The 23,576-nt window shown below is 44.0% G+C and overlaps 1 protein-coding gene across 2 annotated transcripts in view; it reads right to left on the bottom strand.

The window, feature by feature from the left end:
- Positions 1 to 23,576, bottom strand: part of Adcy2 (adenylate cyclase 2) — a 447,994-nt gene that overhangs the window by 135,167 nt on the left and 289,251 nt on the right. For both annotated transcript variants that reach the window (XM_008834578.2, XM_008834577.2), the window contains exons 5-7: positions 8,003 to 8,151; positions 1,807 to 1,918; positions 379 to 506 (exon numbers count right to left, since the gene is read on the bottom strand). In XM_008834578.2, coding sequence (XP_008832800.1) covers positions 379 to 506; positions 1,807 to 1,918; positions 8,003 to 8,151 — 389 coding nt within the window. The remainder of the gene's footprint in view (positions 1 to 378; positions 507 to 1,806; positions 1,919 to 8,002; positions 8,152 to 23,576) is intronic.

The raw sequence follows: 23,576 nt of genomic DNA, 5'->3' as shown, positions 1-23,576 counted from the left end.
GGCTATAACTCCAGTCCCAGGGGATCCCACACCCTTTTCTGTCCTCCACAGGCATTACATGACGCAAGTGCACTTGCATACATGCACACAATACATACAGACACATAAAACTAAAACAAAAAATTAAAAAAATTATCTTTGAAAATAGAGTATTAACTCCATTTCAGTGAAATCTAAGGAAAATAACAATGATCCCAAATACTTTCATACGTCTTTCTTTGGACCGAGGTGCCCACATGCCAATAGATTCATCTCTTTATATTTATATTTGAATGTACAGTAGATGTCAATAGACAGAAAAACAGAAATTCTTGTAGGTGAGAATTATAACCCCAAGTTGTTCTGTATTAAAACAGTCTGCATAAGCGGTACACTTACTTTATAGCTTCACACATATCCAAGCCCATTTTCACACAGTTCTTGGCATGGTTAGGAAGAGATATAGGGAGTCCGGAAACACAGTAATAGCAGTCTCCTAAAATTTTAATTCTCATGCATTCATTCTCCTGCAGAGCAAAACACAGACCTTATTTGTAGCAAGCACTTGTGCAATGATTCAGATTGACCCAACACCTTCAATTTGCTGGCTCTGTTGACAAGCCTCCCTGGACGGGGCATTTGGGGAGTCAGAACAAGAACTACTCTTACTGAATTTTCAACCTCCTTCCCCTAGTGAAGCTGTTATTTTTTTAATTAAAAATTTTTTTTATTATTTTTATTTTATGTGTATGAGTGTATTGCCTGCATGTATGTGAGTGCATCCATGTTGTACAATGCCGCGAAGGTCAGAAGAAGGCTTCAGATTCCCCTGGAACTAGAGTTAAGGATGGTTCGTAGCCACCACGTGGGTGCTGGGAATGGAACCTGGGTCCTCTTCAAGAGCAGTCAGCGCTCTTAACCATTGAGCCATCTCTCCAGCCCCAGTGAAAGCTGTTTTACAAAATAAAACAACACACTTGGGGGGAAGGATCCAAGAAGGACCATACTCACATCCATGGCCAGATTTCTTTCTATGACACTTGGCTGGAAAAGTTCTGTGTTATTTAAAACTGAGCTAAACCATGCAGTGAACTAAATTTAGGACCAACTCTTCTACATATAAATAACTAATATTAATATGCATAATGAAGGATTTCTGGGAACCATCCAAAGATGAAATTAGGTTGATATGAAATATTTAATGAAAAGTAAAAAGCTGGCAGGAAAGAAATGTTTTCCATCAATATTCTATCAGCAATTCTAGAAGTTGCTCTAAGTAAGGCCTAGTGTGGTTTCAAATGGCTTGAGAACATTTCTTTGTGAAATTTCCTGTATGTGAGCCTGTGATGGCATGGCGCTGAGCTGACACTGCTGTTTAAGGGGCACACAAGTCAAAGGGTGGAAGCACAACAGAAAGTAAAGACTTGCACAGAAGGCACAGACTACTCTAAGGATGCTTCCAGAATTCGGCTTAATCATATGAAAACAGGATGATGAAACCTTGACGTGGAAATGTCTACAAGAGAGCCCTAAAACCAGACAGCACTGCAAACAGGATCTACCATCTGAACGCTTTTATTATATACATGCTGAGTTATACGAAAGCAGACATGTTAAAAATAGATGAAAACACAAACACTAACTGCTGGGGCATTTCTTATCCTGGACACAGGCTCAAGACATCAGTGGGAAATAAAACCAACAATTTTTATAAACATTCTTGAATGATGTTTTTTATGATAAAGTGAGATGCTGATAATGGGATGGGGGAAAAATAAGGTGAGATCTTATAAAACCCCGTTGTGGAAGGGACGTTGTAAAACTCACCTTTGCAATCTGATCAAACTTCCCAAAGAGTTCATTCAGCATGTGGACCAGTTCCCCTGGGGAGCAGTCACTTGCGAGACGAGTGAATCCAACAATGTCAGCATATAAGATGCTGTGAGAAGAAGTAGGTAGGCAACAGAATTGAAAAGTTTATATTACTTTGTAAAGAAAAGTCATTATGGCCGGGCGTGGTGGCGCATGCCTTTAATCCCAGCACTCGGGAGGCAGAGGCAGGCGGATCTCTGTGAGTTCCAGGCCAGCTGGTGCTACAGGGAGAGCCTGTCTCCAAAAGGCCAAAGGCAATACAGGTTTCTCTTTAAAAAGTAAAAATTTTTGTTCTTTTTATGCCTTTAATCCCAGCACTCGGGAGGCAGAGGCAGGCGGATCTCTGTGAGTTCCAGGCCAGCTGGTGCTACAGGGAGACCCTGTCTCAAAAAGGCCAAAGTCATTACAGTTTTCCATTAAAATAGTAGAATTTTTGGTACTTTGTATTGCCATGAGATATATGCCATTTTCCAAGAGATGAAATACATAAAACTTTCATTAAATCACATGTCCTTATTTGTTCTCTGTTGCTCTGAAAAAATACTGGTCAAAATCAACTTCTTGGGGGGGATTTATTTCATCTTACAACTCCTCAGTCAAAACCCATTGCTGAAGGAGGAGCCCAAGGCAGGAACCTGGAGGCAGGAACTGAAGAGGTGACCATGGAGGAACACTGCTTCCTGGCTTGCTTCTCCTGGCCTGCTCAGCTGCCTTTCGTACACAGCCCAGGCCACCTGCCTAGGGGTGGCACCTCCTACAGTGATCTGGGCCCCTCTATATCAATCAGCAACCAAGACAATGCCCCCACAGACATGCTCACTGACTAGTCTGATAGAGGAAACTCCTCAGCTGAGGTTCCCTCTTCCTAGCTGACCCTGGTTTGGGTTGCGCAGACAAAAAGTAACCAGCACATTGCCCATTTAAATAGTTTTCTAGTGCTGCGTTTTTAAAGTGGGGATGAAGAGTTAGAAAGCAGAGACAAGTTCTATTATGGCTTTTCTGTTCTCCTTCACTCCAACTTAAGTGACTCAGATGACCAAGGGAGTGCTTCTGCTTGAGCTGTCACAGGGCTTACAAACTTCTGAAGTAGAAGCAACAAGTGACAAAGCCCAACCCTGAATGCACTGACTCGAAGAGAAATGGAAGCAATGAGCTTCTTTTCTAAAAAGATTACACTAATCAAGTGATCCTGGATAACAGGTTCACTAGCTACTTAGACTGTGTGTGGGGTGAGGCATTAAACCAAGGAGTGTCCAGATGCAACTTGTGGTAAGTGCTGTAAAGAAAAACACAAGTGTGATGGTGAGAGTCCAGGTATTTCACGCCCTTCATGTATGTTCAGGTTCGTGGGTACTGTGACTCTTGCCAGCATGGCACCAGTATGTGCATCACACCCTTTCCCACAACACAGCACAGTCCTGATTTTTATGTAGATCTAGCAAGAAGCCTAAATTCCTGTCAACAGGAATTAAACATTTACATAGAGACTGTCATGGCTTGAGATATGGCATGAAATAAAAATGAAAGGCATTTCAGTCATTAGGATGGCTATTATATAAATGTAAACAAAAATCAGAATACAGGTATGGGCAAGCATGTAGAGAGCTGAACCCATTATGCATTACTGGTGAGAAGGTAAAAGGGAGCAGCTCCTATAGGACACAATGTGGTGGCTCTTCAAAAATGTAACCCTGAAAACTACATGGTTCAGAACTGAAATCAGGGACTCAAACAGCTGTTTATACATGAATGTTCAAATTTGCTTAATTTGCAAGAGGTAAGATAGAAACAAACCAAGTGTCCATTAACAGATGAATGGAAAGACAAAATGAGGTATATAAATACACTGACTAGTAGTAAGCCTTTAAAAGAGATGAAACCCCAGGATATGCTGGACTTGAAGATATAAGAAGTAAAATAATTCAGGTGCAAAATGACACATATTGTTTGATTCCAGTCATGTGTTTTCCTTAGAATAATCAACATATATTGACAGAAAGTAAAGTAGTGAGTGCTAGGGGTTGAGGGAGGTATGTGTACAGTTTTTGCTTAATGGAATCAAAGATCCAATGTGGAATGCAGAAAAGTTTATGGAGATGGAAATGGGGTTGCAAAGCACTGTGAATGTGTTTGATCTCATCAAAGTGCTTCCTCAAAAGTGGTGACATTGTAAAATGTGTCTATTTTAGCATAACAAAAACAGAACCATGTGGTGCCAGTCATCTGAGTCTCAATAGATCAGGACAAGACTCTGTTCCCTGTATTAAGCACAGGCTGTGGCTTCATCAAGGAGGAAGACAGGCTCTTCTGCTGAGGGACAGGAACCCAGGGGACCTCTGCTACACCCAGGGAAAGCAGGCTGATGGGGAGGTTGGGCTCTCTGTTCTGTTCTCATGATTTCTCAAACCACACATGTCCCTTTGTGGGCAGCAATGGCAGAGGCTGGGCCATGTTCCCAGATGAAGAATTACATTTGCTCACTCAGAATACCTGACACAAAGCAGAACTCAGAAGTAGAAAGCAGGCGAGGGAAGCTGACTCTACTCCCTCTTGTTCACAACAGCCACAGCTTTCCTATGATCGAACGTGGAGTGGGCCAGGAGCCCAGACAGGCTGGCTGTGAGCCAGGAGCCCAGACAGGATGGCTGTGAGCCAGGAGCCCAGACAGGATGGCTGTGATATCTTAAGCTAGGTGAGTTTATTTTGCAGCAGAAAAATGAAACAAGTGAACAGGTAATTGTGATGCAATGTGTGAAGTTATGAAGAAGGCAAGCCTGGTGCACTGGGGTCACACGGAGGGAACCTGGGCCAAGTCACACTATTACACTATTACAGAGATGTGCAACCTAGAAGCAGGCATGCCGTCAGAGCCTGAGGAAGGTCTGTAATGGGAACATTGGAGAGAACTGGTCAGGCAGGGAAGGAAAACAACTCACACACTGCAACTAATTAGAGGTCGACGGGAATGTCTAGGAAAAAAATGCCATCATAGATGAAGACTAGTTTCTGGGAAAGATGTGTTTAGGAACCTAGGTTTGAAGAGACCATAGCATGTAGGGAAGAAGACTAGTTCAGCTCTGTTTTCTGGTGCTACCTTTAGTCACCAAGAGGTAGATGAGGACAGGAAACCAGGTGAGTTTCATGTCTGGGCGTCACAAACATGGTAAAGCCCTGGAGGAGGAGTGAGGAGAACAGAAAGGAGCTACAGGGCTCTGAACACACTCATTTACCGGGAGGCTAGACTCAGGAAGAGAGAAACCATAGAGGGGGGTACAGCAGGAAGATGTCCCTGGTTACCAACACTGAGGGATGGGCACGCTCCATAAGTGGGAGGGCAATGTCAGTACAGGGTGCACACCTGAGCAGTCGACACAACAAAGATTTGGAAGTATTATCTGGGGCCAAGAGGAGTTAGTGGGGAAGTTAAGTGTGAACTGTTTCTGTGGCTTGGCAGGGGTTTTTTTTGGGGTGTTAACACCAGAGGGTAGCAAGATGAGGAGGGACACAAAAGAAGGAAAATCAAGCAGAGTATAGAAAAACATTCTCTAGGTCCTGAGCTTTGAAAGACAGAGGCAGTTTTCTGTTGGATGGTACCTAAGACTGAAATGGATGCATTTGTTGTTATTTTTCTTTTCTTTATTTTAAATAACTTGTTAGAGAACATTTAAGATCTAGTGGGGAATATCCAGAGCAGGGTAGTGAGGTTCAGAGGCAACCTAACAGTTGCTGTCTTTATCTTGATAAATTATCAGTATTCTTTTCAAGAGGGCTGGTAAATGTTATTAATAGAGAACAAACATTGTGCTGAATGAATGGTCACAGTGGAAACCAAGAGGAAGCCGCGGATTTTTCTAGCACTGTTTAAACACACAGTAAAAAGCATTTTTTTTTTTTTTTTAAGCACCAGGCAGTCACTGTACTGTCTATACTACTATAGGGATAGAGTCTGTTTCTTTGCTTACACTTGTCCTGTTTCAGGAGGAAATGTCCACTTTTTAAGATGTCATTTAAAGATGATTAGTATTCCATGTCACTTAAGTAAATTTTCAAGTTCCTTTAGACCCCAAATAAATTTTAAGAATTTAGATTTAACTTGATAGTACAAATACATTCTGCACAAACCATGAGGGAAATAGAGACAGGACTTCTACACTCGTTCTTTGACTAGATAACTTGGTACTCAGCCTGCAGGATGCTCATGTCCCGCTAGTCAAGTTCCTCTATTGCCCACACTGGGCAGGGCTGGCTTGTGCGAACAGTAGAGAGTAGCAAAAATGGCTTTCTAAGGCAGCGTCCTAAATTACACTCCAGCACGGCCCTGCTCATCTTGGATTCCCTGCTCTGGGGGAAGTGAGCTGTCACAATGTGATGATGCTCAAGTCACCTGCGGAGATGACTTAGAGGGACTGAGGCCCTGTGAACTGGCCCAACCGTGACAAGAGCCATATGGGAAGCAGAAGAGCCATATGGGAAGCAGATCCGTCTGTAGCTGCAAAGCCCAAGCCCCAAACACCTGGGGGAAGTGGCTCCAGACTTCAGACCCATGGGCGCTGTGAGATGCTTATGGCTATATTAAGTTGCTGTTTGTGGTAGCTGATACAGAGAACATTAGAGATTTGTTAACTGTTTGAGGTTGAGGTGTTTGTTCTTTATTGTTTTACTGTCTGTTTCTTCCTGGATTTAAGCAGAGTTTACAGATGTTGAATGGTCACTTTCCTACAGCTCCATTCCTTTATATGTTCTGATTACCTAATAAGTGATGTCCTGCAATGGGAGGGGCACAATAGCAATTCACAGAGTGAAGGTTTAGAAAGGGGAACTGCTGCATTATACTTGTCAGACAGCAGAACTGGGTCTTCTTGCTTCTTTAATTTTATAGATAAAGTGTGTACACACCTGAATGCCGGCAAGGCTTTTAAATAATTTTAGTCCATAATCCGCAGTAACTTTCTCTGTACATGTTTACGTTTTTTCCTATCACCATCCAATGGTGCTTCCTTGGCTTTTGTTTGATGAAGTTTGTTTCTTATCGCACCCTTGTGTCTGCTTAGGTCCTGTATGTAACTGGCTTGCAAAATAAGCAATGTTTCTAAGTTCAATTCAGTTTGTGTTTCATTTGTGAGTTTGAAACTTTTGACCTGAAACAGCTGGCCCGGGACACAGCAGCCTGTGTGTGAGGACAGAGATTTGGGGAACAGGCTGGGGCCTAGTTTTAGCAGATGTTCGAGTAAGTATAGTTGTGGTCCCGAGTATTACTGAAGTTTGAATCAAGAATCTTTTCTGACAACTAAATAACAGCATCAACACATAACAAATGAGACCAGGTATCTGTGCAGTGCACTGAAGACTGGCAAGATGAGTAGAAGGCCTCAACAGCAGGGATGGATGGGGGCAAACTCCCCAAAGACAAGGAGCCAGCGACTGACAGGAGACGGAAGTTGGCGAGGGACCTGGCTGTGTGGTAGCTTGGAGATGGGAACACAGAAGGCATCCCATTTTGAGCCTGAAGCAAAGACCTCACAGCTCCTCTTCCACAGAGGAGACTTCCTGGCTACAATCCCATGTCAGCTTGATAGTTTTCCGAGTACTGTAATTCTAGGAAGGACTCCTAGAAGAGTAAATACGACACCATCTGCTGTAGCAGAGGAGTCAGTCATGAGAGATTGATTAAGGTATGCATCAGCCCTGTTTGACCTTTGTCACAGATTGGCCATACCCGGAAATGCAGAATTCCAGCATGCCTGGGTATACTTGCTGGATGGCAGCCCTGTCTCCAGGAAGCCCACCTACAAAAACTGAGCTCTGAGTCTGAAAGTCCCGTGGACCCTTACGCTAATCACACTGTAATCTGACAGTGGGAGTTCTCAGGATAAAGATGCTGCTGTTTTCTTTTTCTGTGACTGGTGGGCAGCCGTAGACAGCATGTCTCTGAAGTACATCTCAATCCAATAAATCAAGAGGTTCATACTCTCTCATCTCAACGTGAAGGCCCTAAGAGGAATCAGAAGGGTGAGTGGAGTTGCCCCTCTCTACCTGCAAGTGTGAAAAGTTGTTACAGAGAGCTGCTGTAAGATGTGGCTCCCCATGAACAGTGCCCCCAAGCAAGCCCACTGACTCCTGGTGTCACCCAGAGACTCGCACAGCTCCATACCTCACGTTGGTGTGCCTCTTGACATACAGGTTGTGAAAGTTATTTGTGTTTTCCATCTGGCCTGCTTTGGGGCCTTGTAGCCTTTGGATGATCTCTGCCTTCATCTCCATGGCAATGTGAGCCGGCAGCAAGGAGAGCAGCAGCCGCTCCTGCAAGGTGAGTGGGAGGGGGTGGGAAGTGGGAGGGGCAACAGGTGGGGGAGAGAAGGAACATGTTTTAAAAATTGTGGAAACAGTCACACGGTACTGGGCATCAGCACTGATTTGGAATGGGCCCGAGTTGGGGCCTCTTTCACATCAGTTAAGCTACAAGTTCTAGAAACATACATTTGAAGGAAAAAGAAAACCATAAATATTCCTAAGGTCAGAGTCTTATATTCTTATGCATTGCATTCTAAGCATGAGTTCTTCAGCATGGATAAAAGAATAAGGTGTAGTTATTTCCCCAAGGATATTATTCATCTATTTTGATTTTAAAATAGCAAAGCAAGACTAATATTAAAAGTCCAAGAAACAACTCAACAGACAGTGTGAGATAAAAGGATTCATTTCACCCTCATTCATGTTTGTGATAAAGCACAAACCTTATTGCACTTGGGAAAGACAGCTAATATCCCGCACTTCCTAAACAAGGAAGCTAAATATTTTCCAATATTTCATTTCCTCTAGGATGAACATCCAGTCTCCTTCAGTGATTATAAACTGCTATAAAACAGAGTCAGAAGTAAGAGTTTCTGTTGAGCACCATCTATAAGAAGCTACAGGTAGAACAGAAAGACTTCATACCACTCAGCTCCTTGTGGTCTTTTTATTTCCACATTCTGTGAGCACAGTAGACACTGAGCACTAGCAATCCCCAGCACTGATGTTGGCATATACCTATTTTAGCCAGAGTAGCATTTTTCCACCTTCTTCTAAATAAAAAAAACTTATTTTTGAGGCAAAGAAAACTGGAAGGGCAATGTTGGAAAGTTTAATCATCATCGAATAATTTTAAACGTGAGTCTACTGTGTTTAAGATCATCACAGGGATGTGGAGAGATGGTTCAGTAGTTAAGAGCATTTACTGCTCTTGCAGAGGACCTGACACCCACATGGTGATTCACGGCCATCTGTAACTCCAGTTCCAGGGCATCTGATGCCCTCTTCTGACCTCTGTCAGCACTAGGCATACATGTGGTGCATTTATATGTATGCAAAACACTCATACACATAAAAATAAGTCTCTAGGGGCTGGAGAGCTGGCTCAGAGGAGCACTTTTCTGGCAAAGGACCCAAGTACAATTCCCAGCACCCACATAGAGTCTCCATTGCCTTCTTGTGGCCTCTTCTGGCACTGCACACACCAGGTACACATGTGTATATACATAGAGGCAAAACACTTAGACACATAAAATTTTAAAAAGTAAATCTTAAAAAAACAAAGAAAAACAGAAGGCAATCAGTAGACTTTCCTGTGTTTATGTCAGTTCTTAGCTGTGCCTTGAGTAGCTGATATTTTGGCATCTTGCAGGGTCCAGGATGGGGCCCCTGTTTACACTGAGCATGCCCTGGGGTGATCATACATTGGATCCTGAGGTGAGTTTCTGATAAAAGTCTGCATTTAAAATATGTGAAAAGGAGCCCCTTCCTCTGAATTTGCCTTTCTTTACATTTAAAATGTTCTCTGAAGGAAGTAACTATTTTAAAAAATATTTTATTTATTATTTTTATTTTATGCATATGAGTGTATTGCCTTCATGTGTGCAAGTGCACCTGTGTCATGCAATGCCCACGGAGGTCCAAAGAGGACATCAGATCCTCTGGAACTGGAGTTATGGACAGTTGTGAGCTGCTATACGGGTGCTGGGAATCGAACCTGGGTCTTCTGAAAGAGCAGGCAGTGACCTTAACTGCTGAGCTACCTCTCCAGCCCCAGAAAACACCAACTATTATGGACTCTGAAGATCACCTCTGGGAGGTGGTAGCTTCTTCCTTACCACATCCAGTTTCCTGTGTCTAGAGAGCGAGCTCCTGTGTCTACTGCCTCCCTTTCCACACATCCCTCTGAGGGCCTCCGGATGGAACTCAAGCTGACCTCCCTCCCCCACCTGGTCCCTCATCCTGCTCTCTGAGGCCACGTCCCAGATGAACAACCTGATGTTTATCTGGGGCACTCACTGCCAAGCATTGTCCCTCCTTCTACATTCTGTAATAAAAGTGTGATAAACTCCAAGAGCCAGTCCTTCCTAGAAGACACAGATTTCATGACCAAAAACAGAGACTCAAATATAGTAATTCTCTCCCATCCCCAGCCTCATTTAACAACCAAATGTAAATTATGATCTCTATTTTAAACCTTAAATGTAGATGGATGACCAACTTTTATAGGGGGCTAGAAGGTAAAAAAGATAAAATTCATATGTTATATAAAACAAAATTTTCTCTTCTGTTGTGTTAAAGAATTATTGTGAGTTTAGACTGTAATAAAATTTGGAGGAATAGACTGGTGAAATGGCTTAATGGGTAAAGGTACTTGCTGCCAAACCTGATGATCCAAGTTCAATCCCCGCGACTCACACTGTGGAAAAGAAAATTGACTCCTGAAAATTGTCTCTGACTTAGATAGGTGCACAGGGATGTGTATTCCTCCCCCAAACAAAACAAAATTTAAAGAGTATAATTCAAGGTATCTTTAAAAGTGGGAAGGGAAGTAATATTGTTCAGTAAGTAAAGTGCTTACCACGTAACCCTGATGATTTGAGTTCAGTCCTGGAACTCATGTCAAGGTACGAGTAGAGGACCACCTCTGCAAAACTGTCCTCTGAGCTCCATGTGTGCACTGTAGTGCCATCATCCATTAGCAAGCAACACAGGCAGTAATAATAATAAAACAATTTATAAAGTTAGTGAGGAACAGCCAGTGAACCACATATAGGCTGACCCACTATCGAGGCATTCTGGCTCTGCTGGTGGGCAGTGCAAGCTCTGGTTGGATATCAGCCTCGGGATCAGCACACAGCCCTATGGGAAGTGCAGGACCACAGCAAACCACTAACGAGACCATGAGCCCAAGGTGATGAAATCAAAGCACTTTCCTTTGCCTTTTCTCCCTTATGAAAGTGTTCTCATTTGAAAGGATGCTCAATATTACAAGCTTTTTAAGTCCCAAAATGTCCCTTCTGCATTTCAGGGAGCTCATTACAGAAAGAAAAGCCCAATGTTTTGGCATATGAGACAAATTTCAAGCCAGTTCACAGTCTGACAAAGTTAGTTCTTCCATTAATATTTTAGCTCTTTCTAATGTAGCTGCATACTCGCCAAATTATCTGAAACACACAGATATGAGAATTCACATGCCAGATGTCACTTAGCCATATTATCTTCGTAATTACATTGAGCAAACTCCTTAAGGATGCTTTTGGAAAATCAAGTTGTACATTAAACTGATTGACTCACATCATCCTTCCTTCCTCCTCTTGCTGGAGATGCTCGTATGCTCTCAGAGAACTTGGGAGAACTCTGGCACCTTCCAAGTTATCCAGAGAACAACTCAGCTGTAGTTTAGGAGCTCTGTGTCAACCCATCTTTTAATTAAAATCTCCAGATCGAGTGCAGTAGTAATAAACTTTCCTTAGAACTTGGTCTTTTAAAGTGTGCTCTACAGAAGCGCTCTAGAGTTAATTCAACAAATTTCAATATTCTGTCAAAGTTCAGGGCACCCTAAGTTCCAAAGTGTTTCTAATACAGTGATTCAAGGAAGAAGCTGTAACTATACTTTGTATTACCTTTTTGGGAGCAGGGCCATGAGAAATTCTATACAGTCATATCTATACCTTGTCTCATCAATAAACCATGCACACAAGAAACATTTAAGACTGTTTCAGATTTCAGCAGAGTGAATTATCACTTTCATAAGATTAAAAAATTTATTTTATTTATCTATAGAGAATTTCATAACTATTTACAAGATATTTTGATCCTATTTACCTCCTTCTCCACATCTAGCTTTTCTCAGAACCCCCGCAGTCCCTCCCAACTTCATGTGCTCTTTCTTTATACTACTCCAACCCACTGATTCCAGTACCTGCTGCCTTTATGCACACGGGTGTGGAGCCATCCACTGGAGCATGGGCAATGCCATATCCCTGAGTAGACCTGACCTTCCCTCCTCCAGCAACCATCAACTGCCAGCAGCTCTCAGACGGGTGCGGCTGCTCCCATCCATACTGCAATGAACTGTAAAAGTTTTCATTTCAGCATATTGGCCTCTAATCATTATTTTAAATGCAACTGAATTCTACCAGGATTTAAATACCCAACGAGCAGGAGGGACACAAAGCACAAATTCTCCTCTTCCCAACAGAAAGTAGCTATCAGAAATCAGCTCCCTAAGCAGCACTGAGCCACACATGGCTCCTTCAGCCCATGCAGAGGAAGGACATGTGCCATTTAATACTGTCCTGCAACATGAGAGAGCTGAGGTCCCATCTGAAATCAAATTCTGAAAACTCAGCACTTAGTACCCACTTGAGATGTGAAAAGGAGCTCCCAGCACCCCCTTTTAGCTCTCACTGGCTCACACCTTTTCCTGTAGCCAGTGTCTCATCTGCACAACTGAAAGAATGCAAGTCTTCCCCTCAATCCAGTTCCCATCACTGGTGTAGCCCCAAAGCTGTGTTCCACACACAGTCACTATTGTTACTGCTCCCATGTTTGCTTCTCACAGATCCTTCAGAACTGCTTCATGTTAATTAAAACACACTGAGTACTTGTTGTTTGAAAAGTCTTGCTTTATGTTTACTTGACTATCATTATATTTATTTATTTATTTATTTTATGTGTATGAGTGTTTTACCTACATGTATGTAAGTACATTCATGTCACACAATGCCTGCAGAGGCCAGAAGAGGGCATCAGATCCCCTGAACTGGAATCAAGGACAGTTGTTAGCCATCATGTGGGTGCTGGGAACCAAACCTGTGTCCTCTGCAAGAGCAGCAAGGGCTCTTAACTGCTGAGCCATCTCTCCAGCAGTCCTTTGTAGCAGAAACAGCTCTAATAGGAGCAGACGTGGGTTCCAGCCTTTCACTCCCATTGTCATCTTACTGTATGAGCTTCAATCCGACTGTCCGACTTCAATCCCACTGTATGAGCTTCAATCCGACTGTACGAGCTTCAATCCGACTGTACGAGCTTCAATCCGACTGTACGAGCTTCAATCCAACTGTATGAGGTTTAGTCCCACTGTACGAGCTTCAATCCGACTGTACGAGCTTCAATCCCACTGTATGAGCTTCAATCCAACTGTCCGAGCTTCAATCCGGCTGTACGAGCTTCAATCCCATTGTCTGAGTGTCAATCCAGCTGTACAAGCTTCAATCCCACTGTAAAAGCTTCAATCTGACTGTACGAGCTTCAATCCCACTGTACAAGCTTCAATCTGACTGTACGAGCTTCAATCCCACTGTACAAGCTTCAATCCGACTGTCCGAGCTTCAATCTGACTGTATGAGCTTCAATCCCACTGTCCAAGTTTCAATCCGGCTGTACGAGCTTCAGTCCCATTGTCCGAGCATCAATCCGGCTATATGAGCTTCAATCCCACTGTATAAGCTTCAATCCGACTGTATAAGCTTCAATCCCACTGTACGAGCTTCAATCCGACTGTATGAGCTTCAATCTGACTGTATGAGCTTCAATCTGACTGTACGAATTTCAATCTGACTGTACAAGCTTCAATCATACTGTACTAGCTTCAATCTGACTGTACAAGCTTCAATCCAACTGTACAAGCTTCAATCTGACTGTACAAACTTCAATCTGACTGTACAAGCTTCTGAGCCCCAATTTTATTGTCTAGAAAATGGTTCTACTGAACCGTGGGGAGCTGTCTATGTCTATATCAGATTTTAGTGCTTTTTTTAGAACCATGTTTGGCCCTTGGTAGAATTTACCTTACCTGGATCAGAAGATGCCTGTGTCCTTTTACGCATACCAAATAATGAGTGTCACACTCAGATCCCCACACAGTGCAAACTGTAATCCCAGGGGATTGTAAGAGAGGAGATGCTACTGAGATTCAGAACAGATAAGCAGGGAGGGCCTGTCTGTATTAGCTACTGTCATGTGGTTGTGACCACAGTACCTGACAGAAATAACTTAAGGGAGGAAATATTTTGGCTCCAGTTTCAGTCCATCATGGTGGAAGGGCATAGTGGAACAGCTTAGTTCATGGTGGTGGATACAAGTGGTGGAGACTTGACATAATGGTAGACTAGGGAGCAAAGAACAAGATAGGAAGCGAGCAGAGACAATATATCCTCAAGAACCCACCCCTGTGACCTGTGCCCGCCAGCTAGGTCCCACCTCCTCTAATTTTCAGGACCTCCGCAAACAGTATCACCAATGGGGAAGCATTGAAACAGGAGCCTGTGGGTCGCGTTTACACTTGAACTACAACATTGCTTCTGTGCTGGTTTGTAAAGAGCAACTGTGGAAAGTGTAAAGAGATAAGGACGGGCTGGTGTTTGGAGTATGGGACAGTACTTTTATATCTGTGTGTGGAAGGAAGGTTGGCTTGCTTATTTCACATCCAGAGGCCTGGAACACCATGTGCAAATTAGAAGCAATGTGCACTTCAGCAAATCATCGTTCTTTGTTTACAGAACATTAAGTCTTTTCATTATATGTATAACTTATTTCTTATTAAAAAGTCTGGTTATATACAATTTCACTTAAATTTAAATATTTTTGATAACAACAGAACAAAATTGAGAAAACCAGGCAAGGTAGTCCTCACCTACAGTCAAGATAAAATATAAGTCTCGCTTTGGACCACGGGTGGCTGGTCCGCCCACTCTGATTTATAAGCTCAAGGAGATGACCAAAAAAGCTTTTTAGAAAACACTGTGACAAAAGGTGAAAGAATGAATTACCAAGTGCAATTACTCTCCAACTAAATGAAGTTAGAGAAGTGCTAATCAAGTCAAATTGTAAATTATGTCTATAGTCACTGATGACAGTAAATTGGTATTTCTAAGCTTCAACTGTTTACCATCAACTGGCAATTCAATTCTGTAAAATACAGCCTCTGAGAAATCAGAAATCACCCATCAGGTAGAAAAATACCCAGTCCTTAGTAGGAGATCATGGAGGTCCCCTGGGGGCAGTCATAACCATGCTCCCTAGAGTAGGAGAGGGTATGCCATTGCACACCAGCATCCAGAGAAAGATGGCAGGAATGTCTCAGGCAGGGCTATCCAGAGTCTGGAACACATTATCATTGATGAGTCACTCTAAGGGAAATGCTGTCACATGAATAAGATCTTCTCCCTCAGCATAGAGTTCAACAGTAAAATGTTCCAGAGGGAAGCTGATCCTGGTGGCTTGTCTCTCAAGATCATCTGTCCACAGACCAAGAGGACAGCCAGCCTGAAATGAACAGTGCCATCCAAATAGCCCCAGAGAGGAAACACGCGAGGACTGGCCATTCTTCTGGACACCATGTACTAGAACTCAAAGCATGGTGTCCAGGTGGCCAGGCAGGTCAGGGCACCAGGTTTTGGATTTCCTCTGGGAAGACACAGATGGTTGGAAGATGCCTATAATAGCAAAAACTTAAGAAGAAATCAAAAGCAGTAGGCTTTTATGAATGGTCCCCAAGAGCAAAACGATACTTAATAACTAAATGCAACCCCTCAGTGTAGCTATTATGATATAGATAATACATGTAACAGTAAAGTGATATGCACACAGTATATATGAGTAGACTAAATCAGTGATCAGAAACATGCCAGCCCTCTCTCTTTGCTCTACTGATCAGGGCTTTGGCCATAAGACCTGGTCTGGTCAATGGAGAGTGAAACACTGTGGTAAGTATTGTGTTAGTTGCTTTTCTAATTGCTGCAACAGAATACCCAACAAGCAGTTTAAGGAAGGAAGGATTTATCTATTTCTCTTGTTTGAGGGCTCAGTCCATCATGACAGGGAAGGCATGGTGGCAGGAAGGCACATGCAGCAGCCGGTCACATTGTGTCTGCTGCCAAGAAACAGAGAGAGGGAAATGCTGCTGCTGGCTAGCTATCTCCTTTCTCTTCAGTCAGATTCCAGCCGTGGGACGGTGCTGTCCACATCTAGGATGGGTCTTCCCACTTCATACAGTACAGTCTGGAAACTTCGTCACAGGCATGTGCAGAGTCTCCTAGGTGATTCTAGATCCTTCCATGTTGATAATCAAAATTAACCACTACCATGCTTCGTCTCTGTGTAACATCTACAGGCCAGCATGCAGCTTGCTGTGCTCTGCCTTCCCTCCTCTTTGGACCATTAGTATCACAGACAGTAACTTTGCAAGCCTGAGACTTGTGCATGGTGCAGATGCCTATTCACCAGTGCCAGACAAGTTCAAATAGGAGACCACTGTCCTTGGTGATCTCTTTGATCAGAGGATAACTTTACCTCACTGTCCCCCACCAGTGGGAACAGATATGATACTGTAAAGGCTGTAAACACCAACCCGTGGTCTTGGACATACAGGATTTTCGCAGTTATTCTGACTTGTGAGATTTGATTTACCTGATCACTTAGATAACCTCTCCTCAGCGAGACTGACTTCAGTGTGAAAGCTCTGGGAAGCACCTCCCTGAGGCTCTGACTCTTCTTCCCTCACTTACAGCAGAAGTTGAGGCTCATCAAGGCTGCCCGTCTCTGAGGAACTCACAGGCTCCTGGTGACCTTGAAGCTCTGCACTATTAACCCCATGGATCCCGTCAAAGAAGAAGCAATGCTGTGTTATTATGTCCAGTGTCACGTACAGCTGTCAGTGTCTGCTTTCTCCCACCACAGTGTTGATTTCCAATGGTTACAAGGCAAAGGGGTTGCTGTGGAGCCATTTTCCCCAAATTAAAACATTCCCTCCTTGAAGAAGGAAAACTCACAAAACTCAAGAAATAAATGACTTTTACAAGGCTCAGAAAGTAAACAGAACTTACAAGATTCACAAAGTCCTTCTCCAAGGCTACACAGCTAACAGCAAATGTTAGGAGGGCAGAGGAAGGGCTCCTACAGGCTGAGCTGCCTGCAAGTTGGAGCTTTTGTGAGTCATCATCCAGGCTGAGGTGGGGGCTTCAGTGATATATCTGCCTTTGTGTTACCTACTCTGGGGTGATTTGAATGAAAAGCGGCCTGCCTAGGCTCAGGTATCTGAACATTTGGCCAGTTGGTGGTACTGTCTGAGGAAGGTCATGGAACCTTCAGGAGGTGTGGTCTTCCCGGAGGAAGTAGTGGGGGGGGGGGGGGGGCTTTGAGAGTTCATAGCCCCACCCTAGTTCTAGTTCTCCCTGCTCTCTGTGTGAGGATGTGAGTGCTTAGTTTCTCCCCATGGCCTCCTGCCACGCCTCCCCACCCCAAGTGACTCTTATCCCTCTGGAACAGTAAGCCAAATAAACTCTCCCTCTGTAAGTTACCTTGATCAGGGCATTTCATCACAGCAGAAAAGGAACTCACACACATCCTCCTCCAAGTAAACCGTCGCCCATACTCCTGTGAGAAACCCCAATACACTCACTGGTTTGTTACGCTGCAGTTGGGTGGAATCGTTTCTTTAGTCTACCATCAGTGATCTGTTCAGTGAGGTGCAGAGTGCGGCTTCCGGTGAGACTGTGAGTGCACATCCGCATCCACAGGAGACTCAGATTCACGTCCATAGCGGGTAGCTCTGTCCAGCCTCAGAGCTTGGACTTAACAAAGCACAGATGAGCAGAGGAGTAACCAGAGTACCAAGCACGGCCAAGTATCAGTACTAACTTTTGCCTCAGAAAATGTCTGTGAGGCCTAGGCAGATGGCTCCATAGAAAGAGTTCTTGCTGCACAAGCATGAGGGTCAGAGTTCAGATACCCAGAATCCACATGCGAGTGGTGGGAGGGCAGCTGTGATTCCAGGCAGGGATCAGGGATTCCTGGAACACAGTGATCAGGCTCCAGGCTCACACAGAGACCCTGCCTCAATCTGTAAGGTGGGGACTGACTGGGAAAGATACTAGTTGTCAACCTCAGGCCTCCACACACGTGTATACACATCTACTTACATGCACACATGAATCCACACATGTGAGCATGCACACATGCCATACACATACATAGGTAAAACAAAAAGTCTGTGGTCTCTGAATATACACTGAGTTGTTGATTAGAGAACAGACTCATCTTCCCATGGGTACCAGCCCTCTGTTGTTCCTAGGGGATTTCTAATCTGTACTCTTTGAGGCCAATAGCTGCCGTGCTCTCAATCCCAGGTTCTTAGTGCCATTCAACAGCATTTACAGACTTTCCATGTGCCACTTCCAGGTCTGCCATTTGTAAGTATGACCTGGTTTCATTCTCCCTGCAGTTCAGTTAAGCAGGCACTCCTGTTTGTCCCGTTTCTAGGAAGAGGAGAATGAAGAGCAAACAGGTAGCACAACTCGCTCAGCATGAGTGCCGAGCTGGTGCTGGAGTCAGAGTCAGATTCCACAGAGACAGTGATTAATTGCTTCTAGCCAGTATCCAGGAAAAAGCAACACCATAAACCGGCACAGAAGTAAGGACACAGCTTTAGGTAGCCACAGAGCTGTCTCAGGCAGAAATCTCTGGTACGATGGAGTGTCTATTTTCAGTGAGAGCATGGACCTTTAACAATGCTGAAGTTGGGGCTTGAATACCCCCAAGCAATGCTGACTCTGCGTGAGCATGATGAGCTTCTGAGACCACTGCAGCCTCAGTGCCTGCCACCAAGCCCAGGGCAGCCCAGGCTGGAGCCCTTCTGCACCAGAGTTGATCATTCCTTAACATACACCTGTATTGGAACACCACTTTGCACCCTATAAACATATACAAGTGCTACTTTTCAGTTAGAAGTGAAATAAGAGTTAGGAAGAGAGTATATCAGAACACCAGAAAGATTTCTTTGAAAACAACCCCTGCAATTTCTGGAAGAATCAGCTTCATGTTCCTGTCATGAGCACGTGACTGATTCCTGAAGTGGGTACACATATTTTCTCCTATGAAAGCAGAATTGAGCTGCTAGTTGGGAGGAGGGCAGGGCTGCTTCAGCACTGAGACAAATGTCTAGTTCTTTGCTTATTTGTCCTGATAAATGGAGCCTCATGCCAGGCTCCAAAGATTCAGCCCAGCAAGTGACAGCATTTCAATGCTGCACCTGTCCTCAGACACTGGATGTCTCCTGGGCACTAATGCAGTTGATACCTCACAACAGGGCCTATCATTGACTGCGACAACTTTTCAGGGAAGGAAAAGAGAGATGGCAGAACCCCTTGAAGGCTCCCTATGCTAATCAGGCCATGTCCTGAGCTTCCTCAGATAACAAAGACACAAGCAGTAGACTGCAGCAGTCATCACAGCGCCTGCTTGAAAGGAGGCTGAATTTCTCGAATTTTGTTTTAATGCAAATGAAATGACTCTGCAATAAGATGCTGTTCTACCGCAGGCTGTCTGAACATACCCTGATTGGTTGCCTGTATGGTTCACACACAAGATTTTATATATATATATTTGTCTTTAGAAAACACAACATCGGAGCACAGATTGTCTTTCAGGAACTCTGCTTCTAAGTTTCACTAATAGCTTTTTTCAGGAGAGAATTGCATCATAAATTAGCTAAAAATAATGATTCTTGTTCAGGTTTCACATGCTCCATTTCCTGACAGAGAAAATAAAGCAAAGCTTAGAGCTTATAGAACTTGTGAAATCAAGCTCCTCCCACTCCCCCCTCCCCACCAGCAGATTTTCCTGTGTTACATGGGATAACTCAAGTTCAAGTCACACAGATAATGTAATAGGGAATTCGATGTGGTGAGTTTTCCCATTTGTCTAACTCTGAGGATGTAAGCTGTTCTAGTTAGCTTTCTGTTGCTGTGATAAACACCATGACCAAAACAACTTGGGGAGGACAGAGTTTCGGCTTACAGGTTATAGTCCATCATCCAGGGAAGCCAGGGCAGGAACTCAAGGCAGGAGCCTAGAGGCAGGAACGGAAACACAGACCATGGAGGAATGCTGCTCACTAGGTTGTTGCCCCAGACTTGCTCAGCTAGCTTTCTCATACAGCCCAGACCCGGCTGCCTAGGGATAACTCCATCCACAATGGGCTGGACCCCTCCTACATCAATCAGCAATCAAGAAAATATTCCACAGACGTGTTAACAGGCCAGTTGTGATGGAGGAAACTTCCTCTGGTGCGGTTCCCTGGTCTCAGGTGACCCTAGGTTCGTGTCAAGTATGACTGCTGCACTGAGGGGTCTTCCTGAAATGGAGAGCCGCCAAAGCAGGTCACTACCAGCTCTGCATGCTTCCAGTGCTCAAGGAACTCCTGATCCTCTACTGTGTTCTAAGACATGATATTCCACACATGCCCCATGTCCTCTGCTTCTTCCTCCCGGGTCTTCTGAGTCACATGCTTCCTCAGCCTGCTCTGGAGAGCATCCTTCTGGGACTTAGATGGCTGATACCATCATGCTGTTCCCACTCACTTTCCTTTGCTGAGGGTCTCCTTAACAGTGGTTCAGACAACCTTTCAATCCCATGACCCCTTCTAGGCCATCCTATATGCCTTTCCAATGCCCAGCTATTTGGTGACCCCATGTTCACCCTACAATGACCCTTGTTCCTACTGGAGTCCTCTGTTTACTTCAGGTATACATGTGCTCAGAGTGTGTCACTTCAATACTGTCTTGTCAGCACAGAGCCCAGAGCCCAGAGTCTTCCACGTGAACGGATGCATGAGTGAGGGAACCACAGGCCTCATCACACTTTGGATCAGATTTCCACTGAGAAGCTCATTCCTTCACCTGATTCGTTAGTGACAGACACTATGGTCTCTGCTCTGTCACTGCTTACATAGGGGGGAAAGTACAGAACCTTCCTGACCCTCGTCCTCAGAGGGCAAAGTTCAGAACCTTCCTGACCCTCGTCCTTGGAGGCTGAAAGCCACCAGGGTCTGTCTGCAGTTGCTTTCAGTTGTAGGCTCCTCCGTGTTGTCATGTCAGAAGGAAATGGGAAGGTGTCCTGGATCACGGCAGCGGAAATAGGAATACATTGTGAATTCTACTTTTGGTTACTGCTGAAAATATCTGATTTTCTCCATAGATGAGATCATGGGAGGATATGAACTACACATGTATCATGTGTACTTCATGCATGTACGTGCCTACCTGTATGGCCACGTTTTCAAATCTTGTCATTTCTTGTCTTAGTTTTCAGACATGCACAGATTATAGAGGAACTGCAGAAGGGAGAGGATTTAAAATTGTTTCACACATGTCCTGTCCTTAAAGAGCTCTGATTTGTGACCTTCCTAGAGCTGATGAAGTGCATGCTCCTTTTGTTCGCCTGCAGGCTGAAGGGTGCAGGGCCTGCCCCAGGACCCCTCCAGTGGCCGACTCCACTGGCTGACATGATGGGGTGCACACAGCCCAGCATGGAGGAATCGGGATGGGATGAATAACTCATGAACTGCAGGCCTGCCAAGCGTAAAGAAGGCAACATTTCTGTCAGCAATCAAAACTTTAGATTAGCATGGAAATGCAGGTCATGGCTATTGAGAAAGTTCAGTCTAAAATCATATTTATTGATTAATTTAAAGAACTATATCACCACAATATATAAACTTAGGGATTCTTATGCCAATCAAAATATCTGTCAATCAGTACAAAGATTTTAAGAGTATTGAATTAATATGTGCTAGGCTGAAATATGATTAAATGTTGAATCTTACATAGTGATTTTTTTTTAGGTAAAAAATATCTTATTCTCTTTTTAATATTTTATTTTTATTTTATGTGTATGCATGTATTGCCTGCATGTAGTAAGTGCACCCATGTCGTGCAATGCCCAAGGAGGACAGAAGAGACTGTCAGATCCCCTGGAACTGGAGTTACGGACAGCTGTTAGCTGCCATGTGGGTGCTGGGATTCGAACCTGGGTATTGTGCAAGAACAGTCAGTATTCTTAACCGCTGAGCCGTCTCTCTAGCCCCAAAATATCTTATTCTTACCAGCTATGCACCCATGTTGATTGAGATCAAACCTGGCTTTATTTGGAAATGCATTTTCATCATCTATTGTTGCAAAAAGCCACCTCAAAACTATCAGGTTAGAAAACAATAGTGATTTTTGTCTTCATGATTCTGTGTTAGGCAGCTGTGTGATGGATGCTGGTTTTTCTGCAGCTAAACACATGATTGAATTTAACTGGAATACCTTAGTTACAAGTCTGCCTGAAAGTTGCTTCTGGGAATCTCTGAGACTTTGATTCCATCTTCCAAGTTTGGCCATGCTCCCTTCTCTAGACTACACAGCTTCCGTGTTGGCTGTCTCAGAAGTCAGGCCACACCATCTTCATATCCTCATACAACTCAGGCTGCAAAGCAAGTGACAGGCCATCCCATATCCAAGGCTGGGAAAGTAACTGGCTACATAATTCCATTGTCCACAACATGGAAAACCTGTTCCAATATTCATGGTTCTAAAATCTACGTAGAGCTAAGGGTTAAGTTATTTCTGCAGTAAGTTTGGCAGCTTTACTCTATGAGCAAACACGAGAACTGGTAACTCAGAAATGACACATTTAAGTGCAACCTCAGCCACTCTGGTCTCCAACTTGTCTCTGTGAGGCTGCAATTCAGTAGTTACAGCTGCCTTTCTCACTCCCACCCAAACATTTGCCTCAGGCTGGTCTTAAACCCATAGGGTGAACAGGCCAGGTGTGGTGTCACATACACACCTTTAATCCCAGCACTTGGAAGGCAGAGGTAGACAGAGATCGAAGCCAACCTGGTCTCCATAGCAAGTTCCAGGCCAGCTGGGGCTACAGGGAGACACTGTCTCAAAAAGACCACCCCCCCACACAGAAAACCCCCAAAACCAAACCCTCAAAACTGCATAGGGTGAGACAGAGAAGGGCTGGGTCTCACAGGAAATGAGGTCACTGCTGTGAGTTGGTAATTAACTTTTTGCTATCATTTTTACTTATCTTGGTTTTCCCAGTTGTCTAAGGTGAACAGGGGTAAGGGCATACATTTATATGTTCTGTGCAGTTCTGGGTGTTTATTACACCTATTTAGTGATCGAATTATGGCTCAATTTGTTGATAACTGTAAGGCTGTGAATAAGATAAAGCCACGTTGATGTCATATGAAAACTTTAAAGTGGAATATCCCTCCCAGAATATCAACCCAAAAGGGCCAAGATTTATAAAAGGCAAGAAAGAGAACAGGTCAAATGAACAGGTGTGTTTGGCACTCATCTGGGCAAGTCAGGGTATCCTCATTAATGCCCGCAAACTTGGAGAGAAGCAAATTAAAGGCATTTCAATTTCTGACTGAAGGGTGATGAAAATCATTGCATGGCAGGAAGAGAAGCAGGGACCAAGGACTGAATCAAATGGAGCTCCTGTCTTGGTTAAGAAGGAAGGTCCCTCCGACCCCAGACCACGCTGAGGAACGGATTTGGAGTCCTTGGTCCTCCAGGGAAATGACAAATCTTGCCTCTAGGGGGTGTGCACTTGAGAAACAGGGGGCCTGGCCTATATAAGAAAGTCAG

Source organism: Nannospalax galili, unplaced genomic scaffold, assembly GCF_000622305.1.
Source record: "Nannospalax galili isolate Female #2095 unplaced genomic scaffold, S.galili_v1.0 scaffold197, whole genome shotgun sequence".
NCBI classification, from domain to species: Eukaryota; Metazoa; Chordata; class Mammalia; order Rodentia; family Spalacidae; genus Nannospalax; species Nannospalax galili.
Note: the sequence above shows the minus strand (reverse complement) of the source record. Positions and strands in the feature narration are given on the sequence as shown.